Consider the following 23250-nt stretch of genomic DNA (forward strand, 5'->3'; position numbering starts at 1 on the left):
AGTCTACAAGCTAAAACCCCCTTGGTTTACATTGTATCAAACCTTAGGGCAGCTGTGAGGAGATCCTTTATGGTAAAATTCTGTATTTGTTTTTGTTTCCAGACACACCAGCCTGTTTTTATTCAGCTGCTGCAGTCTGCTTTTAGAATTTACAACTGCACCTGGCCAAACCCAACACAGAAAGCCTCAGTGGAGTCCTGTATCAAGACTTTGGCTGAAGTGGGTAGGTGCCAGGTTTTACTTTTCGTGTTTAAAGATCAGACTTGAAGCTTAATAGTTTTTAATTTGACTCTACCATCCTGAAGTTGTATCAGTAGTGATTTCAGAAATCCCACTTTCTGAGGTTAAATTCTTCCTTCTTTTATAACCCATTCACACCTGCCCCATCAAATAGGGCTGTTAGGGCGAAACTGGTAGGGCACAGGGATGAGCTTGCTAAGTGAGTGCTGATTGAGCTTTCTGCCACCAATTTTAATTTGATGGTTGAAACTCTTAATGGTTTTAACTTTTTAATATCAAGCAAGTTATGATATTAAATCACAACATAAGCAAAGGCATCCCTGTTAAAATACATTTTTTAAAACCTCTTATCCTATATTAAGAAAAATATTCTTCACCAGAACATAGCTGACTGGCAAAAGTTAATTAAGTTAAATTTCTGTAAATATGATTTTTAAAGTCTTCTGCCATGACAGAATAAAGGATTATTCAATGTAGTTTCCAAAAGTCAGCGGTGCTAGTTGCTTGTAGAATAAGTTTCTGCTTAGTGTGAATGAAACCTGAGTACAGGTAGAGATACATAGAAACTGGCTAAATTCTATTGGTGATACATTTAATAAAAAGTATTAATAAATAATGATAAAACAATATGAGAGGGTCCCAGAGCCACCTGCAGCATTGTAACAATCAACTCTAAATTTAGATTTTTGGAATAGCTTTACAGAAGTATCATTTAACATTTTAGCCAAAACATCTCATTAACCTTCTGTGTGAATGTAAATAAGCAGTTACCTAAAAGTTTAGCAACCTTCAATTATTTTATTTGCTGTGCAGATAATTTAATTAGGGATCCATCTGGCAAATTAACTTTGGAAGTTGAAGACATTTTATTTCCTTTATGCTATAGCTACTACTAGTCTCAAATAAAGCTCAATCTCCACAAATTCTTGTTTGTGTGTTCAACACATATCCCCTTGCTATTCTCAGGCAATTCTGGAAAAAGTCATCAATAAATTTCTTCCTTTGGGAATCTGGGGAAAGGGAGAAAAATGAGGCAGGTGAGAGTAGGTTTGAGACCAACCATGCCCTCTGTGTGCTTGTAGACAGCTCAATGTCTTCATTCCTGTAGAGCTGTATCTAAAATCAAATTCTGGCTCAGAGAGGTCGTTGTGTTATCTCATCAAGATGATGCTGTTTGGAGACATCTGAATATGGGTTTATTTTCCATTTGGCTACGTGCCCACAGCACACAGCAGATTCTAGCATGAAAAATTCCCAGGAAATTCCAGTGATGCAGAGCTCTGCTGATTGCTGGATGAGTCAGGCCAGGATCTCACTGGGCTTTCTCTTCTCCCAAGGAGCATGTGCTGGGACAAGAAAAAAATGCTTCAGGTTGCACCAGGAGAGGTTTAGGTTGGGTGTTAGGAAAAATTTCTGCATGGAAAGGTTTGGCAAGCACTGGAACAGGCTGCCCTGGAAAGTGGCTGAGTCATCATACCCTAGAGGTACTTAAAAGACGTGTAGATGTGGCACTTAGAGACTTGATGTAGTGGTAGATGTGGCACTGTTAGGTTACTGCTTGGACTCTATCTTGAAGGTCTTTTCCAACCTAAATTATTCTATGATTCTGCCCTGTTGAGACAGCCAATCTGAGCTTGTCCCACAGCAGCTGGAGAGGGAAAGCACAGATCACCCTAAGGGGATGGCAGATCCAGCTTCACCTCAGGTGTGCCAGCACATGAAAGGGCTGGTGGACTTTGGTGGGCAGTCCTCTGTGTGCCTCTTATTTCTGGGGGCTCCAGGAATGGCTGATGTCTGGAGTTTGCTTCAGATATGTGACTTTGTATCCTATTTGTGGAACTCAGTTTCTACCTCCACTAGAGTCCTTTCTTTCATTCTGTTTTCTTTTTTCTGGAGATGGTTTAGAGTTTGTTTGTTTGTTGGTTTTTTTTAAAGTAAGCTCTTGTGCTATCCTTTGGGTCCTGGCTCCTTCTTGCTTCTTTGGCTTCCCATCCATGGGCCCCCAGCTATGCCTTGGGTACTTTGAGGCGTGGCAGAGCAGAGCTGAGCTGCCAGTGAAGGGCATCACTCCATGTCTTCCTCTGGGACTTCCCTGCAGCAGAAGCAGGAATTGCCAGGCTGGGAACCCCTGGGGTGCCATGGGCTGGCAGCCTCAGAGCAGCTCCCTGAAAGCACGCAGCATTGCTGATTTCCTTGCCCATATCCTAACAACTGTTCAGGGATTCATCACTAATAGCAATATCCAGCATGGTAAGATTGTGTCGTATCAGACAATTGCCATGTTTTTATTGAGTGTTTTATTTTGACAGTGCAGAAGGGAAGAGGTGAGGGGGATTTCCCCAGAAAGCAAGGTAACTGGAGAAGAAGTGGAAGCAGAGTTTTTGACAAACACCCCTGTGCAAAATTTGCCTGGCCAGCAGAGATTTTAACTGCGGGTGATACTCAGTGTTCTTAGGAATGGTGACAAATGTGTCTTGCCTGTGTTAACGGAGTAGGCCTGTTCTTCTCTGTGGAAATATTTAGAAAAACTGCCCCAACTGGGGATGCCAGAGGCTTTTACAGCCAAGGACCTTCTGTGATTGCAGTGGGTGCCTGGTGCTTTTCTCTGTTGGGTGTTCCTCTGCCGAAAATGATGCCTCACTCTGAGAAGCCAGAGGCATCTTCCATAATACAATAAAAACATAGCAACCTTCTTGTGCCTCTTTTGTTGGCTACATATGTGGATCCTTTTTTCCCCTCTTTAATGTTAGGGCCTTTGTGTTTCACAGCAATGCTTTAAAAAAACCTCTAAAAAGATTTTGCCCATATCAGAGAGATGGAGTATTGGACAGATTTACAGCAGGGACCAAAAACTTCTGAGGGAAAATAAGTGGAGTATAAACCTGAAAGAACAAACGTGATTTTTTTCTTTTTTGTTTTTTTTTTTGTTTTTTTGGTTTTTTTTTTGTTGTTGTTGTTGTTGTTTTTTTGTTTGCTTGTTTGTTTTTGTTGATGGCATTGCCCTGGATTTACAAATGAATCTCAGGGGTAAGAAAGAAAGATCATACGCAGATTTCCCAAGATATCAATGATCCATATAATGACACACTTTCAAAATGACACACTTCAGAGCACATTTAAGCAACATACAGTCTGCTCAGTGCTTCCTGGTTTGTTGCTGGCAGGTGGATGGAAGCACTGCCTTAAGAGCTTGAGATCATTGCATCTGCTTTCTGATGAGCACTGTAAGGATGTGTTTTACCTTCCAGGTCAACAAAAGGATATCTCACAGAAGCTTATCTTTTATAACCCTGGTACTTCAACTCCATTTTACCACCAGGGAAAAACTACATAAGCTTTTCAAGCCTTACTTGCTGCTTCGTCTCCAGGCACTTTCCTGCCTCCAGTTCAGCAGGAAGCATAGAGGCTTGCTCCTCTTCTTCAGCAGATCTCTCTGTGGTTTCAGGAGGTTTGGAACACAGATATCAATGCGCACCAGGTTTCCATTGCCCAGGAAACATTGGCCTAAATAGAAACACTTGTGAAATTACATATATATATATACACATATACGCACACACATACATACATAGGTTTCCATTGCCCAGGAAACATTTGGCTACTTGGCCTAAATAGAAACACTTGTGAAATTACATATATATATATACACATATACGCACACACATACATACATGTGTATATATGTTGTGTTGCATTTTAGTTAAATGTTATGCTCTGTCTCATGCCTCAAAAGTGTACGGTTTATTCCAAGCCTGTGATCTTCCCCTGAAGTATCATGTATCTATAATCCCATTGGCCCAAGTCTTATTCCATGCCCACTTTGAATCTCCCTGTTAAGCTGTGCGAGGGAGACCAGATGCTCTGTTGGCCCCTTTTCTCCCTAAGTTCTCCCTCTCTCCCCCTCCTTCTGCCTTCCTCCCTTTTCCCTCAGTAGCCATGCTGCTTCTGGGGGTGGGACCCCCAATAAACCCTCATCTAATCAGCACCCTTAGAAGCCATGTGGAGTCTCCTTGCCTGCCTGCAGCTGCCAGTGAACTCACAGCTTAGGGGCCCCTCCAGGGACACGCCGGGGAGCCACCTCAAATGAACTGCAACATATATGTGTTTGTGACTTGTCCACATGGATTTCTGAAGCAGGTCATCACACTGGTGAGAATGAACACATACATATATCACCTTGGCCTTTTCTCTTTTATTACATGGGACTGAGCTTTTGCTTGAAAATACAGTCCAAAAAGTGAATAATCAAAACAGCTCCCATCTCCCTGGTAAAATAGCAACAACTGAAAAATACCCAGACCTTTGTGAAAACAGAGGAAATAAGACCTCCAACCATTTAATTTATTTCAAATGAATTCATTATCAAAGGATTTTCAGTTCATGCATTTTATGATCTTCACAAGGTTGAGAAGGGTGGAGACCAGTCTCAAAGTCTGCACTTTAAACCAGCTACTGTCTTTCTCTAAAGATTGGGAAATATCACCTCTCCTCGCAACCAGAGATTGTATATCTTAAATTACATATCCTAAATGATATGGAAGCAGGGTCTTTGCTGACCAATCCTGCAGGACCCATGCAAAGAACTGTCTTTGCTTCTTAATTAAGACAGCAATTCTTGTATCTTCACCTCTGAGCATTAGTTTTCTGTTACAAGGGTAAATTCAATTGTTTTACACTGTTATCTCTGCAGCATCCATTAGTTTTCTCCATTATGTTTTAAAAAATTTAATCTTTCCTCTGGTGTCTATCCCAAAGATATGATCTCTCTGTGACTGTGCTGTGACCACCAATAATGAAATAACTGGAATTTCCCAGATGAGTAAACAGTGCCAGATAGGAACTTGCATTTTGTTACACTATGTCTCCTGGCAGACCCTAAAAAAAAATCTGTTAGCAAGCCAAATTGTGCTAGTCACAATCAGATTATGTTCTGGGATATTGTGCAGGAGAAGCAAGAAGAGAATTCTTGTTTCCATACTACCGTATTTGAGGTGAGCCTTGTAAGATTGCTATTTCCTAAGTTCAAAGCTGGAACAGGTACAGAGGAAGCACTGCTGGGGTGGTCAGGGGAAAGGATAACTGTTACAGGAAGGGAATTCAGAACCCCCACATGTTTTGCTTAGCAAAACACAGACCTGTGTTGTTGCTCTTTAAATGTGTTTAAGAAGATAAATAGTCACAGAGACGTTTAAGCTGAAGGACAGTGCTGACCCAAAACCAACTGGACATAAATTACACTAAGTTGTAAATAACCTAAATAAATTTAGATTGTGAATCAGAGGATTAGAACCCACTTTGGAAGGATGTCCTTGGTCAGCGGGCTGAGAGAAAGTGGAGGGAGGAGGAATGATTGATAAGCTGCCATCATTTTAAATGGGGCTCAATAAATTTTTCCAAAGATATTAAAGAGCATGGATTGTCTGTAACAGGGAGTAGATGGTTTGAAGGTGTACTGAAGTCCTTTCTAGTTGAGTATTTATTCCCTAATAAGTCATCAATACCTCCTTGTACAGAATAAAAAAAAACCAAAAAACCTCTCCTCTGGTTCTTCTTGACCATGTTTTTATGCCCTCTAAAGCCCTTTACTTTTCCCTGACAAATTACATATAGGAAATATTAAACATAAACTCTAGGTCACATTTTGTTGCTTCTTTGAAATTATGATGTGTATTTTTATGTCCATATAGATGAATTTTCATATAACAATTTTTTCAGGCCTGAAAGTATGTTTATTTCACTTCCCATTTGAATTTTAAAATCTTTTTTCCATTTTATGAAAAGCTAGACCTTCATTTTCGATTTTTAGTTCAAATAAAATAATTATCCTGTTGTTACTTTTTTGACAGTGAGAAGAATACATTTCAGATGAAGCCCATATTTTATTCTATTTTAACTGTTTGTGTTTCCCTAATTGCAAGAAAAATTCAATGATGATCTTTTTTCAGGCTGATAAATATTTTAGTGTAGATTTTCTGTTGGAAAAAAACATCCAGTTGAAGGGTACAAGATTGGCAGGTTTGTGTCTTGTCTACACAAAGCTTTTATTTCCTTTAAAATGTCTTGCTGTTGCTAGCATTAGTGTCTCTCCATCCGAATGTATTTGTTAAGCAGTCAGTAAATGATTAAAGAGCTGGAGGGGCTGATTTATGGAACAAAATTAATGAACTAAATATGCATCACTCTGTTACGTGACAACTGGGAAGCGTGGGAGAACATGATAGAGCTGTCTGTGACTACCAGGGAGTGTAAACTGGGAGCAGAGCAAAGGATTCACAGCCAGGTACAGCTGGGCCTTTTTCCTGACCCAGACTGCCCAGCACACTCCTCCTTGAGGGGCTCTTAGGGACCAAATGCCTGTGTGTCCCCCTGAAAACCCACATGAGGGATGCTTCAGGGTTAATTAGCTGTGAAGCCACCACACACTGGTGTGTTCTGTATATACTGCAAAAGCTAATGGAGTGACATTTAAAATTAGGCAGCAGTAGGTGGAAATAGTGAGAACGGTGAGGTTCCTTATGGCAAGATAGATTATTCTGAAGAATGGGCATCCAAGGAAAATTACAGGCAAGGGCAACTTCCTGGAAATCCTTAGGACTAAATTGGTCCTCAGACACAGGCAGCAGCACAGTGAAAGGACAGTACTTCAGGAGACATTCCTGAAATAGGTCCAGTTGATGTGCTCCTGTGAAGAGAACTACATGCAGGTAATTTAACAAAATAACACCTGGGCCCATTTCAGTCTCTCTGGGAGCAGCTGGACTATGCTCCTGGGACTTCGCTACAGCTTGCTTGTCCAGAGTGCCTTGGTTTTTACCTGCTTGATTCTTGGCATTCTTAGTGCCTTTTCTTTTGAGTCTTTGAGTACTATTTCATTGTTTAAGCAGTAGGAGGGAGAAAAGCTGCTGATCACTGGATGCCCACAGACCCATCCAGCAAGGGGCAGGTCATTTTGCTGGGATCTGGCTGAATTTGCAGCGCTGTGTTTCTTACCACTGCTGTAGGTTGTATTTGCTCAATTGTCTTGGCTTCTCTTGGCTCTCTTGCTGAGAGATAATTGGGAACAGCAGATTGAGAGCTAGTAGTTTAAAGGATTTCCCAGAAATTCCATCTCCTCTGATGCTGGCAAAATGGTGTTGTATATTCAGGATGTAATTTGCCCTGTGCACAGTGCCGTAGGTAGGAAATGGGCACTGTATAAGCCTGGGTCGTGCCCTCCACTGCAGGGCAGAATTTACCTGTACTGAAGACATCACAGAATCACAAAATATTCTGAGCTGGAAGGGACCCACAAGGATTGAGTCTATCCTGCTAAGTATCCTGTTGGATACTTATGTACAGACAGCCATATAGCTTTTTCCCAAATTCACCAGATGAAAGACAGAATTTTACCCTTTCTTGGCTCCTTTGTCTACCTGCTCTAATTGTACTTTGCAAGTTTGAGTGCTATCCAAAAGTATTTCTAAGTGGAACAAAAATAAACATGCTTTTAAATATTTGATGTTGATTCTTTAAGGAAGATTGACACATTTTGAAGAGGAAAGCAGCCTACAACACCTAAATTAAAAATAAATATTTATGTTCACATTTGTTCATCAGCTTTCCAAAATGTAAAAATATGTTTCATGTAGTTTTAAATAATGAAATGTGAAACAAATGAAAGATAAACTTTCTACAAGCTGAAAAGAAATAAGACAAAGTCTTTGTTTATAGCTTAGACTTCAACAGTGCCCTTTGACAACCAATACAAATCTTAATTACAAATGGAATTATACATGTAAGAACTGCTCAAAACAAAGGGGTGGTTTTTTTTCCTCTCTCTGGTTTTCTTTGTGATAATTTTAATTAGCTGCAACTCTTTGAACAGTCATAGTCCTTGACTGTTCCTCAGACACTGATGGAAGTTGTTAACTTCAAATGGCATCTCTAGGACTGCAGAAGTCTGGGGTCTGGGTTTTCCTCTGAACAGTGTGCTCCCCATTGCTAATTTTATTCTTTGATATATCAGGATTCTGCAAACATTCCACTTAACTGAGAAGTGAGCATTGTCCAGTAGCATTCCAGTGATTGACATTAGGACACAATAAATGGGATTAATAGGCTGCAGCACCCTACCCACACTGGCAGAACTTTAATGGACTTTTCTAGTAAAGTAGGCAGCAACAGGGCAAATGTGTTTTGAAAAACAGCCCAGTTGAATTATATGGAAACAAATCATTAGAAATAATGGCCAACCATACATGGCATTTTCCACATATTAATCAGGAACATGCCTCGAAAACAAATGGAGAGTGGAAAGGAAAAGTCAATTTATGTCTTCCCAGCTTAACCTATTTTTCTTTTCAATTCCCTGTGGCCAACCATTTAAAAGAAAGTGCCTACCAGCAATGGATTTAGAGAACTCTCTTCCATCCCAATAGAACAGCCTGATCCATGGGGGGAAGCCCCAGTCCTGCATCAGGATCCAACCTTTCAGTGAGAAGAGAGGAGGGTACCCTGAACCTGTGGGATCCATTAAAGGGAAGAGAGTCCCCATGACCAGAACATCCTTGCCACAGTCTCTGAGGCTGAGGGTTGAGGTGTCACAGCCAGATTTAGGTTTATAATAAAAGCTGTCATTTCAATCTAGTCCTGAGGGGAAGAGAAAGTTTGTGCCTAGGATCTGTGACTCACTGTGCTTGGCAGCACTGCAGCCTTCATTAATCAGAGCTGTGTGGTGCCTCTGCCTGCACATCCTCCCATGGGGCTGGAGGCATGGGCTACTTGGGACAGAAGGGCATCTGCTGACTTCACAGGTTCAAGACATAACGCTGGTTGTATTTTAGAGCTGGGAGGAAGAGGTGGACTATTTTTGATGCCTTCTTCCACTGTGGAAAATGTGTTAGTGAGGAGTAGTGGGGAAATGCCTCAGAGAAATGTTGTGCAGCACTGCAATTTGGGCTAATTGCTTTTTAAATTTCAGCTTGTTTCAATAAGGAAAAGTGAAAAATTACTTATTATTGGTCATTATTACAAATGGATTAGAACTGCTCCATTTTATTTTTAAGTCTTTATTAAACATAAGCTGTGCCACAGAAGGTAAGTGAAATAACATGGAATACATAGCCTAATCACTGGGACATAACCTGGTCTTTCAGAGATATTGATCATAGGCTTACAGAATGGTTTGGGTTGAAAATGACCTTAAACAGCATCCAGCTCCAGCCCCTGCCATGGGCAGAGGCACTCTTCCACTATCCCAGCTTGCTCAGAGCCCCATCCAGCCTGGCCTGAAACACTTCCAGGGATGGGGCACACTCTTGTTTATTGGTCGAATTTCAGACTACTCATGCTGAGCCAGAGAACAATGTCACTCTGATCTCCAGTGGGATGGAAAGGAGCAGTTAACACAGAGATTTTACTGGAGGAGAGGGCAGATACCTTCTAATGCTGCCTTTCAAACTTTCTTTTCAAACATCAGTTCAGCATGCAATAGTAGTTTAATAGTGGATGTCTTGTAAGAATTACTGTAAGTCTCTTCTCAATTTTTTTTTATTCTGATACTCTCTCTATTGTCATTTCCTGCTTCTAAAGTCTAAAAAGAAAAAAAAAAATTGCAATTTTTAGCTATTGCAAAATTTTTTTTTAGCTATCAGTTAGACTATCAGATGTTTATAAACTACTGGATATATTGCAGTGGCATCCAGGCACCATCCAGGAATCCAGGGTTTAGCAACCCTAGCAGTATAGGAAACCCAGAGAGAAGAGGAGACAGTCTTTTTCTAATTTAATTTGTATGCACTTGGTTCCTCAAGGTCTTCACAAGAGGAATATACAGTAAATATACAGTAAAGTAACAGTACTTGGGATAAAATGGATAAATCTGCATATGCCTACTAGAAAGAAAAATTTCAGAATTTGCTTCTGAATAGGTTAAAACTAATTGTTAAAATAACACATACTCCTTTTGTTACTCTTATTAATATATCTGGATTTTTTTTCAAGTTAGTAGAAAAATTATTCTGCTTAAAAAAAAAATCTGTGTCTGTGAAAATATATACTGGAAATCATTCTCATCTCATTTGAAATAGTACAGCTTGCTTTCTTTACCTAGATTATGGCTGAATTCTACCACTTAGGTATGTTTATTTTTAAGGGATCTTATTTTTAGGATCCTTATTTTTAAAACCTGTTGAAGTAATATCACCCTGCCCCTTAACTTCAACAAGATCAGGCTGTTGCATGCCATGATGTCTATAAGATTTTTAAGTTTTTGCCACTGTAAATGTCTTGTGTTTTTCTTCCTATTAAAGCAAAGAACCGTGGGATTGCCATTCCGGTGGATTTGGACAGCCAGGTGAACACCTTGTTCATGAAGAGTCATTCCAACATGGTGCAGAGGGCAGCCATGGGCTGGAGGATGTCAGCCCGTAGTGGACCTCGCTTGAAAGAAGCTCTTGGTGGGCCGGCCTGGGATTACAGGAATATCATAGAGAAACTACAGGTACAGAAATAGCATATGGCTTGGGCAGCAGTGGGACTGCAGTTATCTCATGTGTGCCAGATATGGAAAACACCAGAGACAGGCCCAGTGCATTTTTAGTGCTGGATGAGAGGAGCTACTGCACTTCTGGGTGGGGATGGCTGAAAAGGCTCAGCTCTTCAAGATCAGTATTTGGCCCCTACAGAAGTCAGAGAGGGGTTGGAGGTATCACAGAATGAGCTGAGCTGGAAGGGTCCCATGAGGATCAGTGACTCCAACCCCTGGCCCTGGCACAGGACGATCCCCAACAATCCCACCCTGTGCTCAAGAGCATTGTCCAAACACTCCTGGAGCTCTGGCAGCCTTGGGGCTATGACCATTCCCTGGGGAGCCTGTTCAGTGCCCCAGCACCCTCTGGGGGAAGAACCTTTTCCCAATATCCACCCTAACCCTCCCCTGACATAGTTCCAGCCGTTCCCTTGGGTCCTGTCTCTGGTCACACAGAGCAGAGACCAGGGCCTGCCCCTCCTTTCCCCTCATGAGGAGCCTGCAGAACTGCTGTGAGCTCTGACCTCAGTCTGCTCTTCTCAACTGAACAGACCAAGTGCCCTCAGCTGCTCCGTGTGGCTTCAGCTCCAGGCCCTTCACCATCTCCATGTCCCTCCTTTGGACACTTACATTGTGGTGCCCAAAACTGCACACAATATTCAAGTTGTGTTCTTCTTTAAGTTCTCCACAGAGCAGCATGTCCTTTCTGCCTTTTTATGGCCATGTGTCCTGTTCTGGCTGCAGAGGAGATACTGGAGGTTTTAGGTCATGTTTGTGTCACTGGAGATTGCCATGAGATGGAGATCACCTTGTGCATGTAGAGCCTAAACAGTATGAGGGGTTTATGACCTGAGAAAACGGCAGGACCCAGAAAAATGGAGGGACCCTAAACCCCAAGAACACAACACCTGAGGTGACACATTAACTGTGTGTGGTGAGCACTGTTTTTCCAGGACACCGTCATCCTAACTGTTGGCACAGGTTTTGTGAGCACTCCTGCAGAGGAGAAATTTGAAAGAGAGTAACAACGAGTAACAATGGGCGCCTTGTCCCCCTTGCCCTGCGTGAGGAGTGGTGTGAAAAAAGGCTTGAGGTGGCTTTACAGCCACCTGGGCTGCCCAGGGCTCTTGCAGCTGGGCATCACACTGGGCCAAGCAGTGCATCACACCCAACTGTGCAACTCCACAGCAACGTTGTTGTAGTTCTCCTGCAGTTATGGATGTTCTCCTGTCTCCCCCAGGACGTGGTGTCCTCCTTGGAGCTGCAGTTCACACCCATGATGCAAGCTGAGTTCTCAGTGCTGGTTGATGTGCTGCACAGCCCAGAGCTCCTGTTCCCCGAGGGCAGCGATGCCAGAATAAGATGTGGCGCTTTCATGTCCAAGTAAGTGGTATGCAGAGGGGCCTGTTTGCTTCTTTGGGAAAGATGGTAGGGTTTTAACTTTTTCAACAGCATTTATCTCTGGTTTTCAGCAGAGACTTAAGCATGCAGGTGACCAAGTTTACTGTTGAAAACTTAAAGTGAGGTCTTTTGATCCATATTGTATATTTCTCAGCAGTTTTGTTGTCTGGAAAGCAGAGAGAGAGGGGTTGCTTGACTCACCTGCTAGAAATGGGATGTTAGTGGCTTGCAAAAATTGTGGCAGGCTCAACCTATGTCTGTTTTCTCAATGGGCTACTTTGCTGTTACATTTCACCAAATCTACAACAGAAACTTGGATTTTCCATCGCAGAATTTTCAAGAATTCATAATGAAGCAGTGGGCTGCTCAAGGCTCGTGGGTTTCTTGTTGGATTTTTTTTTTATAAAGCAAATGGATATTTTTATTTTAAACTGCCAACAGCTCTTTGAAAATACATTTCACTGGGACCCCTATCTGTCTTGAATTATTTGCAGTCTGTGCATTGAAATAGTGTCTTGCAAATTTTTTATTAGTCCTCAAGTGAGATGCCCTCCCCATCCTTGAGAAACTATAATTTAAACAGAGATAACTTGGGGGAAATGAATGCATTGGCAGCCCTCCTGATTTCTTGATTATTTGCATATTCTGCAGAGGTAGCATTATAACAACATAGTTTATATGTTTGGAAAAATTAAAAAAAAATATAATTAAATTTTGAGATTATCCCATCCCATCTCCTCTGTCCAAACCCCTCTTTGAAGGCAGCATCAAAATGCAAAAAAACCCCCACACCTCAAAACCTGTCCAAGGTCTTCAGATTTCCTCCCTTCCTATTTCCACAAACATTTCTCCAGCAATGTGTGAACCAGTGCAAGGACCTGTGCCCTGTGCACAGATCTGTTCTGCACAAAGACAGAAAGGCTGCTTCTGGTATCGGCTTCAGCTCACTGAAATCCAAACTCCTGTCACCGTCATAGCTGGAGACAGAAATGGACCTTGTTTTCAGGCTTGTCAAGTGGTTGTGTGAATATAAACAACAATTATGTTTCATCCAAATGTCTGTATTTCTGAACACTTCCTTTTCCAAAAAAAATTTTTGCAAATCCTTTTGGCTGAATACCATTTGCTAATTATGTAATAAATATATTATAACCATCATAGAAATTGGAAGGTGTATAGTTTGTAGCTTTTAAAGTTTGCAAGATGCATGGTGAACAATGGTTACCTTTAAATAATGGTTAAATTAAGTTACCTTTAAATAAAGACAGGATGAAATAGTTAGTCTGGATCTTAAACTGTAAACCCTCAAAAAAAAGGGGATGTAGAATTGTGTCTTCTGTATGGGCAGTAAGATATGCAAATTGACACAAAAAATCTCCCAAGACCTGAAAGTCCCATTTCCTTTTTAATTATGATTTCTCTTGACCACTTTTATTTCCTTTCCTAGAGGAAAAATATAGTAATGGGCAATTTTTACATAAAGAAATTGCAGCATGGCTTAGCAACAATGTGCAATGCTGTTTTAGTTTTAATATTTTACTTTCAGGTTGATTAATCACACAAAGAAGCTAATGGAGAAAGAAGAAAAGCTCTGCATTAAAATCCTTCAAACTTTACGAGAAATGCTTGACAAGAAAACCAACTTTGCAGAAGAGGTACTGCTTCCATTTTAATATTGAATATAGAACTAACAGCACGGAGATAGTAACAGAATCTGACATGATTTCAGTTTTTTGCATGTTTTGGACATAACCTGGTGTCTTAGGAACAGCGTGGCAAGGTAGCAAGTTGGTTTGGAACAAAAGAAACTCTCTGCCTGACATGGTTCTGTGTGAGGGACTCGATAAGAGTCAAGGCAAGCAAGATGAAATTAATTAACAGTGGCAAGTATTACTATGTATAATTATTATATATTGGATATTCTCTATTTCAGGAGATTAGTCTTAATTTGTCACACTCAACTTTACCATAAAATCAGTGAAAATATAGGGATTTTTAATTGCAATTGTACAGTTTTTCCCTGCTGTCTGTGGTGCCAGACTTTTGTACTCCACACGCTTTGTAATGCTCCCAAATGTGTGAAAGGAAATCTGCAATGTTTAAGCAGAGCTGCCAGTTTTGGGAAGAAGTGACATAGTCTGTACTCTGTAAGTGTCTAATTATTTCTTGCATTCCTCTTTCCCCTCATTGTTTGCAAGTTTTCTCTTGCAAAACCAAGTCTTTCAAATGCCTCTTTCATTTTGCCTGTTCCTTTGCCTATCAGTACGGAGATTCAGACGTAGATGTCAGCTGTCCCTGTTCTTTCTGAGCCTGATCCCAGTGTCTTTTGTGTAATTTCCTCTTATCTGTATTTGTGGGTATTCCCCAAACCCTTTCAGCATTATTCACTCTTAAATGAATCATGGAGTTATCATCTAATTTCTCAGTGCTGACATCAGACTTGCCCTGTGCAAAAATAACCAGTGTAAGCAGAGGAAACCAACCCCATCCTCACCTCCTCCTCAAAGAAAACTGTGGTTAGGCCTGGGCAAATACTTTTTTAATGTCATAAAGCGAATTTCACAGCGGAAGCAGTTATTATTATTCTTAATTATTATTTACATTTATTCTAATAGCATTCTGGGTGCATAACACCACTGCATCACATGAGAAAAATAATTTGCTTTTGTAACTGACCTTTGCCAAACCTCTCTAAAAGAATTAATAGACCCACCATAAGTTAACCTCATCTCAGGACTACAGGGGAGGAAAAAAGACAACACTTTTAATGTAGGACTTGAAATAAGCAAGATTTGCTTGTTTTAGTTGCTCCTTGTACCCTGCTTTGGCTGCTGATAAAGGGAGACAGAGTTAAGGGAGGGAATTACCATTAAAAGGAATGTGCTCCATAGGTTTGTAAGAGCTCTGCTTTTCAGGAGTGGGTAAAGGAGGTGTATTCCCAAATCCCTTATGTGACCTCCACCATCTTGAAGGGTGCATGGTGGGTGGAAAAGCTCTTCTAAACAGAATTTCTCCCCGTGCTTCCTCTGGAGTCCCATTGGTTTTACACTGAGGAATGTGATGAATCAGAGCAAACAAATATGTGAATAAACAAGCTTGGATATGCTTTGCAAGTGCTTGCTACTATCTCTGGCTTGCTACTCTTATGAGTCATTGTTCAATGCCATGGACTTCAGAACAGTAAAAATAGCACAATGAATAACCTCATGTGCGTGTTTCCCATCTTTTTTTTGGGCTGTGATCTCACTGCAAAATTATTCCACTGTGGTATGCAGATATTAAAAAAAATAGTAATAAATACATAATGGTCATAATCAGAACACAGCTACAGAGGGACGTGGGATATTTTGACAGGAAGCCTGAGTTTGCTAATCACCCATCAAATTGTATTTCCTGTGATAAACCTGACAGAAATGGTCAACCTCCAGTTTCTGCAGACTTTCCCACAGTGAGAAAGAAGGATGAAATAATGAAATAAAATTTCCTCCTCTCTCTTCACCTTAATTCCCACCACTGAGCACTTTCTACTGTCTTTGTACTTCATTTGACCACTGGAAGGTAGCCTATGTCATTTGCTAAAGGAACAGGAGGCAAAATAGGAGTAAGAGCTTATTTAACTGATTTTATACCTATTCCTGCATCCACTATGTCAACTCTATTGTTGCACCTCCCCTTGGTGGTGAGTTTCAGGTCTCTGATGCTCTCCTGGTTCCACATCCCTGGATTTCCTGGCAGTCAGCCTCCAAGGCAGCACTCACTTGTGCCTTGTCTTGCTTAGCACCACGACATCTAATCGTGCTGGGAATCAAAGTTTAATTTCAGAAGTTTGATTTAAAGTATATAAATGAGACATAAAACCTCCTGGCCATTGATTGGCTTTCATAAATAATTGTGGGTTTTTATTGCTATCTCCTGGGAGAGTTCTGCATTGAGTCCTAGCCCTGTTTGTATTGATTAGGTCACCAACTGGAGTGAAACCTGATCTACAGCCCCTCTCTTCCAGAACAGCATTAAAACACTTGAGGAAAGCAGCGTGTGGGGGGAGCTCACATTGCCTCTGTTCAGATAGCTACTGCAGTATCTAAATGTATTTATCTAAAGCTTGCTTCAGACTGATTATTTGATAAGAAAAGCAGGAGGGACAGAAAGGACTGTCCTATAGATGTGCCCCATCTATATTTGGGTTTAGAATCACTGGCAGTTTTTATTCCCATTTTGCAAAACCAGAAGGATCTTGGACTGGGATTTTTGAATTTATTTAAGCATATCTTTTTGTGTTTCCCTTTAGTGCTTGATTTCAGTTTAATTTCTGTGTGAATGTTGCATCTAGACCTATTTATACACAGTTTGAATCTGAGTAACATTTCCAAAAGCACCTGAAACATTTAGACTGACGTGTGCTCACTTTGCAAATGATTGGAGCAGTTTAAAATCTTAGCATTACCTTGCTGCCCTGCTTAAAGTGTCTGTCCATACAACAGAGGTGCTGGGCCAGGAAGGGTGATCCAACATCTTCAGAGAGGGTTCAGGAGCTTAAATTAAATCCTCCCTAGTGAATTGGATGAAGTTGTTGAACTCTTGATCCAATGGTGCTCATGTGGACTTCTTGCCTGACTCCAGCTGCTGGCATGGCAATGCCTTGGGTACAGACAACGTGCTGATTTCCCAGCTGTTCATAAATCAGGTCAGCACCTCTGGGGGAAAAATATCCTCTCTTCTACCATGTGTATATTACATCTGATCAGATGTGCTAGTGGATGGTAGGGCGTTGCAGAATGTGGCCGAATCCAGGCCTGTGTGCCCCTCCCTAAGGCAGCTCCTTTGAGAACCACTACTGTAAATGAATGGAACCCTTCAGGAAGGGGTGCCTGTGCTGCAGAGCTCACACTTGATACTTTTTCTTCCTCTTTTAGGTGTTGAACTTCAGTATAAATAATTGAAATCTGGATTTTTAACTGTCAGTAGAACAAGACTCTGTAAGCTGCTTAATTGTCAGAAATAAGTAGTTGCGCTTTTTGCCTTTTTCAGAAAAAACTAATGAAAAATGTTGGGTTTTCTCTTAGACATTTGTACTAGTTCATGATTTAAAATCATAGAAGTAGCTTCACGGCCTTTTGTTTTGCAGGGTTAATGTTTCTGCATTCAACTTTAGATGAAATGTAAGCTGTCCTCTCCGCTTTGCAGGAACATCACCAAATATGCATGTGAAAGAAATGGTACAGCTTTGGTGGAAATACAAATGTATTTTATTCCTGTGGCCACTGTTGGTTCTTGGTCATTTTATGCCAGAAGTACTGAATCTTTTCATGTGGAGCTGTTGACAAAACTCCAGTGAGTTTGTCAGAAGCAGTCGTGCCAGTTTATTATTATATTGATCTACAAGGGAAGCTGAACCCAGTGGGAGCTGCAGGTCTTTTTCTGCTGGGGTAAATGGCCTCAATGAGTTTTAGAAGTCAGGAGATTTTGGGACCCACTACAGTGTCCCAGCATTGCTCATTGAATCACATTCTCAACTTAAACTGCATTCTATTCTATAGCCTCATCTTTTCAAGATGATTTGACTTATTTGCATGTGCAAATTAGACAGCATTCAGATAAACAGCATTTGTAGGTGGGGGAAAAAAAAAAGAATAATTCTGAAAATGTGTTGCTTGCTGAATGTATCATACCTCAGAAGAATGCTTCTTTTAAATGGGAGAGCAGGATCCAAATTCCTTTGTTTGTGTTACTACTCATATTTTGGGTTAGTGGCACTGCAGGGATTTTGAAGAATTACATTTATTTTTTCCCTGTTTCTGCTGTCAGTTTTATTTGTGCTGATGTATAAAAATACCTGTACACTGGCCTGCACAGGTATTTCCCTGTTGTCAACAGGCCATTCTCCTCACTAAGCCTGCAAGGTGACAGGAGGTCAGAAACACCATAGGAGAACATGCATGCTCAGTGCTGTTTGTACTGAATTTTTTAAAAAATCACTTATCTATTTCAGCTGATAAAGGATACTTTTGCAGCGTCCTGCATTAAAACTCCCTCCTTAGGAAACCAGCTCACAGGGAGGGACTGGAGGTGCAGGGAGGAAGAATGGCTATCTCCAGCAGTGCCAGCCTGGTTGTGGACCAGCACTTCTGGTATGGTCAAAAAACTGCTGTTGTGGCTTTGTCATGGGAGTTAAATGATGAGTGAAAACTCAAACACAAGTGGGACAAACCCCTTGGTCTTGGAGATGCTTTGTGTGAAGGTGGTGATCAGCTGCAGAACCAAAGCTTCCAGGAATTCATTGCAGCCCAGGATTCAAGCTTTGCTATTGCCCTGAATCCTCTGAGCCAGTAATTGCAGTGGCAGGAGCACCAGAGCTTTCAGATATGCAAGACTAAACACTGGATGTGGTCAGAACCTGAAAGTGTGGTAATTTTTGTAAAATGTCAAAGACTGACATTTTACAAAAGAGAGAAAACCTACAGAAAAATGAGCATCGTTTCACTTTTCCCTTTCTAGGCTTCAAGCTGGGATAATTAAGCAAAGGGATACCAGGAGGCATGTGATGGTGTTGTTTGTTCTAGGCAGGTGTTGTCAGCCACAGTGCTCAGAGCCTCAGGCCATCAGCCACTGTTGTGTTGTTATTGCTGCACATTTCTGGGGCTATGACAGGCAGCATCAACCAGAATATTCTGAATTAGCATCTCTCATCTTTGGGGTACCCCTTTTTCCTCCTGTGATGTGCATTGTTCTGGACTGAAAGGACAATGCTACTGGACAGCCCCGAGATATTCTGCTGGATTTTCGATTCGTTTGTCCATTTGTTGCTAATGCAAAAACCTGTGAGAACTGGGTATATGAAAAATGTGACTTAATTTTAAGGGATTTTTTTTTTCTCTCTGTAAGTAACAGAAAGATATTTGCTCCAGCTTTGGACTGTCACCTGCTTGTGTCACCTTCTGAAGCCTGTTGAGAGCCACTGTGCTTGGGCCAGTTGTGAGGCACCTACAGAGGTCTGTGCCATGGCTGGTTTCAGGCAGAATGCATTGCCCTTGTTGAGATGGACAAGAACTTAAAGTCATATATCAAGGACAGGTAATTCAGGAGACAGCCCTCCTCACACCCTACAAAGTGCAGGTCCTGATCTAGTGAAAGGCAGGAGCAGTTTAATCTGCTGCAGGGGCAGTGCGCACAGGCTTAATTACATGGCCGTCATGATTTTGCCCTCTCTTTAATATGCGTATTTGTTAACTCACCATGATGCAAATAAAGTATCTTCAGAGACCTAAAGGTTCTCTCTCAGGTGATAGTTCAGTGAGCAGTGGTGCTCACTACTCTCTGGTACTTACTCTTTTTTGTTTCAAAACCTAGGTTATTTTTCTTTTGTTTATTTGTTCTTCAAGTCACAAACAAATCTAATGGCAGGATGCCCAGGCTGTAAAAACATATGGTTGTTAACACATTCCATCCAAAAGATTGTAGTCTCTCAGCAGCTCATATTTATCAAATTTTAACATTATGGTATGTTGTTATCCAGTTTTCTTTCAGAAATATTAAGCCTCAAATCCTGATTGATAAATTATTTTGGAACTTATATCATCTGCCCTTCTCACATACATCATCTCTCCTCTAAAGGAGCATCAGATGCTGTAAAATATTTTTTGTAGCTACTGATTAAAACAGCATTAACCAAACCAATAAAACTGGAGTAGCTTGTTCCTTACTGTGAATTTTAAGTGACCAGTTTCTGCTCTGGAATTTGCCCTTTACACAGCCTATGGGACATAAGAGGTTTGCCTCTCTTATTTCACATTAACACCTTCCTGTGGATGTGATCTTAAGAAGAGCAAACCAGCAAGAAAATCTTAACTGCCTCCAAACTGACATCCTTCTCTATTGATATTGCTATTCATTAAAAACAAATAAAAAGGAGTGCAAGAGAAGAGAGCTGTTTAATAAGTGAAACTGTTAGAGCTCTGAGGATGATTCATCTCACCTTACTCAGGTACAATATTCATAGAACTGATCAGGATCCTTTTTGTGAACAACAGCAGCTAGATTTTCTTGTTTTGAATATAGGTGAAATGAATTTCTCTAAAGACTTCAGTACATCTGGAAGTTAAATTCCATGCTCTCTATAGCTCTTTGAATCAAATTCTACATCATGAAGACACCAGGGTCAAGGTTTTCTCCTTGATTTTATTTCTATATTTTAAATTATGAATAAAGCAGATTTTTAGGAATTTAGTGGAAGGTTTTAGCAGATCTTAGATTGGCAAGGGCTAGGTAAAGGACTAAAGATATGTTGTAAGTTAATATGTAAAATGAATCAACAGTTTTATCATATGGTTCATGTCTCCAGGTGTGTGGAGTTTTGTGTGAGGATAGATTCATAAATATAATTCTTTATTTTAGGTTATTTATTCCTATTCCTTCTTTCTCTTTTACCTCCATGATGGAGTAATATTAGAAGATAAATATTAGAATGTTAATTTGGTGTCTTAGCATATTGTTTTTAATGGAGTAGATAGTCTTGTTTAGAATGATATGTGTTAATGCTATCAGAGTTACTTAACAGGAATAAAAACATAATTTCCATGGCCACCTTAATTTTACTGATTGGTGGTTGTTCAAAGTGCCCAGCTGACTTCCCAAGGAGCCTTTGTGCTTATTGGCAGAGCAGGAGCAATTGACATGGGTGCAACAGGGCTTTTCATACTTTGGGAGCAGTTATACTGAGGTGGGAAGGGAGTTCAGAGGAAAAAATTGCAGGCACCCTAATGTTCGGGATGGTTGAAAGGTTTTCTGGGAGTTAGGAGAATAAAACTTCATAAACCTTTTTCCTGACTATGATTCTGGAAGATGTTTCTCCCCACACGCTTCCCACTCCCTTTTCAGAATTAATTCCTATATGAAAAGGCCACATTTATGAGCAGTTTCAGTACCACTGCCAGGTAATGGTTATAATTCTTGCTGGGAAGCACAGAGAGTGCTGCAGTATCGCAGAGACCACAGTGTGGCAACTGTGGACTTTTCAGAAACATCTCCTGTCTGTGGGAGCAGGTCAGCTGCTGCTGCTGCACGGCTCAATTCCCACAGCAGGCAAATATCTGCAGTAGTTGTGGAGGGGGAAGAGAAAATGTCTCCTTTGGTTTTGAATTTCCTTGGAAGAGGAAAAGTGTTCTTTTGTTTTCTGGGTGTTTTTGTGGTTTTGGGTTGTTTTTTTTTTTGTGTGTGTGGTTTTTTTTGTTGTTGTTGTTGTTGTTGTTGTTTTGTTGTTGTTGTTTTTCTTTGGGTTTTTGGGTTTTTTTTTGTGGTTTTGGTTTGATTTTTGTTTTGTTGGGTTTTATTTTGCTGTTGATGTTGTTATCTATCACAAATTTGCTGCTGCTTTATTTAATATGTTTGAGCAACAACCCTGTTTGTACTTTGCAGTCGCACCAGAGATAGCAGTGAGCAGAATTCAATGCCTTGTATTAAGGATAGCCAATGAATATTTATGATAGACCTAGGGAGCCAGTAATAAAAATGAAATCAGCATGATGCCACTAGATCCAAATCTTTGATCTCTGTTTTAAGAGAAAATACAATAAAGCAGGGGATAATGGACTCATTATAATGGAATGGTTAGTTATGGTTACTTGGGGCAGCATGAATAGGTGGCATTACATAAACTGCTCTAGTTCAAGATTTATGATCCAGAAATGTGTTTCAGGCACTAAGTTTCTACAGAAAACATCAGTTTATGATATTGTTCTGGTTTAGTTGCTCCAAGCACAAAGAATTGAAGATACATCCCTTTCACATACCAGAATGGGGCATGCTCTTGCCTTACTAGGGACAGCAAAAACACTAAGAATCAGCAAGGCCCTTCTGCTCGACCTCTTTCTGTGCTGCTTCTCATCCATCACCCTGTCAGCATGTAGAGGGAGGGCTGGGCATTGCACAGGGGTGGAAATTAAATTCCACTCCCTGCCCAGGCTGTCTTACCAGATACCAGGTGTGAGGGGACACTTGGGGTTGTCAGGAGAGAGGGGATAGCTGCCGGTTTCGCATCATCAGGAGCACACAGGGGTGGTGGCTGGAGATGCCACAGCTGGATGCACCCACCTCCACCAGGAGCAGGGAGATTCTCCTGCAGAGTGCTGAGACAGCTCCTGGGAAGCCTAACGAAGGAGCTGGTATTTGACAAGGATGGGGAGCAGGAGCAAGTGAGCTATTTTTCTTTTTAATAGTTGCAATTCCTTGCTTAACATCCCTGCCACACCAAGCAAGACATAGAAGAGGACTGATTCCAGCCTGTGGATGAAAGCTGATGCCAAGGTCTCTGTCTAGCCAGGCAGGATGAGGAAATGGAAACTCACTGTTTTTGATTGGTTTCAAACTGATGTAATTTCTAAGGGACTTCATCACTAATGACGTCTGGCAAGGGATTAGTCTGTAATGTGGCCCATCTCTCCCTTCTCAAGAAAAAGAAAATATAGAAAATATATGCTATCTTGAACTTTGGAAAACAGCTATTAAGCAACCACAGTAACTGCTTCTGATAGGCTTTTTTTTTTTTTTTTTTTTCTCTCTTCGGTCTGATGAGGATTTTACCCAGCATGTTTGGCCTTGGAGGAATGCCTGGATGGTATTGCCAGCTGGAATTGTCAGAGCTGCTTTGTCTTCTGTCCCAGGAAAACAGAAGTCTGGCGGGCAGTCACTCTCGCTCTTATTTCATATCCCCGCTTAGTCAGAATTGCCAGCCCCAAGCACTGAAAACCCTGAGTCAGGCCACAAACAAATCACAAGATTTGGCTTGAAAATAATGAGATTTTTTGATTACAAATAGTTTATTTGGGATTTCTCTGAGTTTTTAGAGTGTCTGTTCTTCCAATTCTACTGTACAAATCCCAGAGTTTGAAGTATGCTTTGCTGAATTATGCATGCGTTTATTTACTCAACTAAAAGCCTGGTTCATTTATGGTTACCTGACCTCTGCAGTTTGTGGAGAAAAGACCAGAATACTCAGAGCTCACATTAGGGGATTCTTTCTACTGCCAGGAGTGCAAGCAAGAGGCACTGCTGGCCTTCAGCTGCGGCACAGGGAAGTGTGCTAATCAGGGTGGGACCAGTGTTGGTAA

At 41.0% G+C, this 23250-nt stretch overlaps 1 protein-coding gene across 1 annotated transcript in view; it reads left to right on the plus strand.

Annotated features, from left to right (window-relative positions):
- Window positions 1-23250, plus strand: part of ITPR2 (inositol 1,4,5-trisphosphate receptor type 2) — a 244644-nt gene that overhangs the window by 117721 nt on the left and 103673 nt on the right. Inside the window, exons 34-37 of the mRNA XM_041397170.1 lie at window positions 103-223; window positions 10530-10720; window positions 11988-12130; window positions 13695-13803. Of these exons, the coding sequence (XP_041253104.1) occupies window positions 103-223; window positions 10530-10720; window positions 11988-12130; window positions 13695-13803 (564 nt within the window). The remainder of the gene's footprint in view (window positions 1-102; window positions 224-10529; window positions 10721-11987; window positions 12131-13694; window positions 13804-23250) is intronic.

The sequence above is a fragment of the Onychostruthus taczanowskii genome, unplaced genomic scaffold, assembly GCF_017590055.1.
Source record: "Onychostruthus taczanowskii isolate IOZ18803 unplaced genomic scaffold, ASM1759005v1 scaffold136, whole genome shotgun sequence".
In the NCBI taxonomy this organism is placed as follows: domain Eukaryota; kingdom Metazoa; phylum Chordata; class Aves; order Passeriformes; family Passeridae; genus Onychostruthus; species Onychostruthus taczanowskii.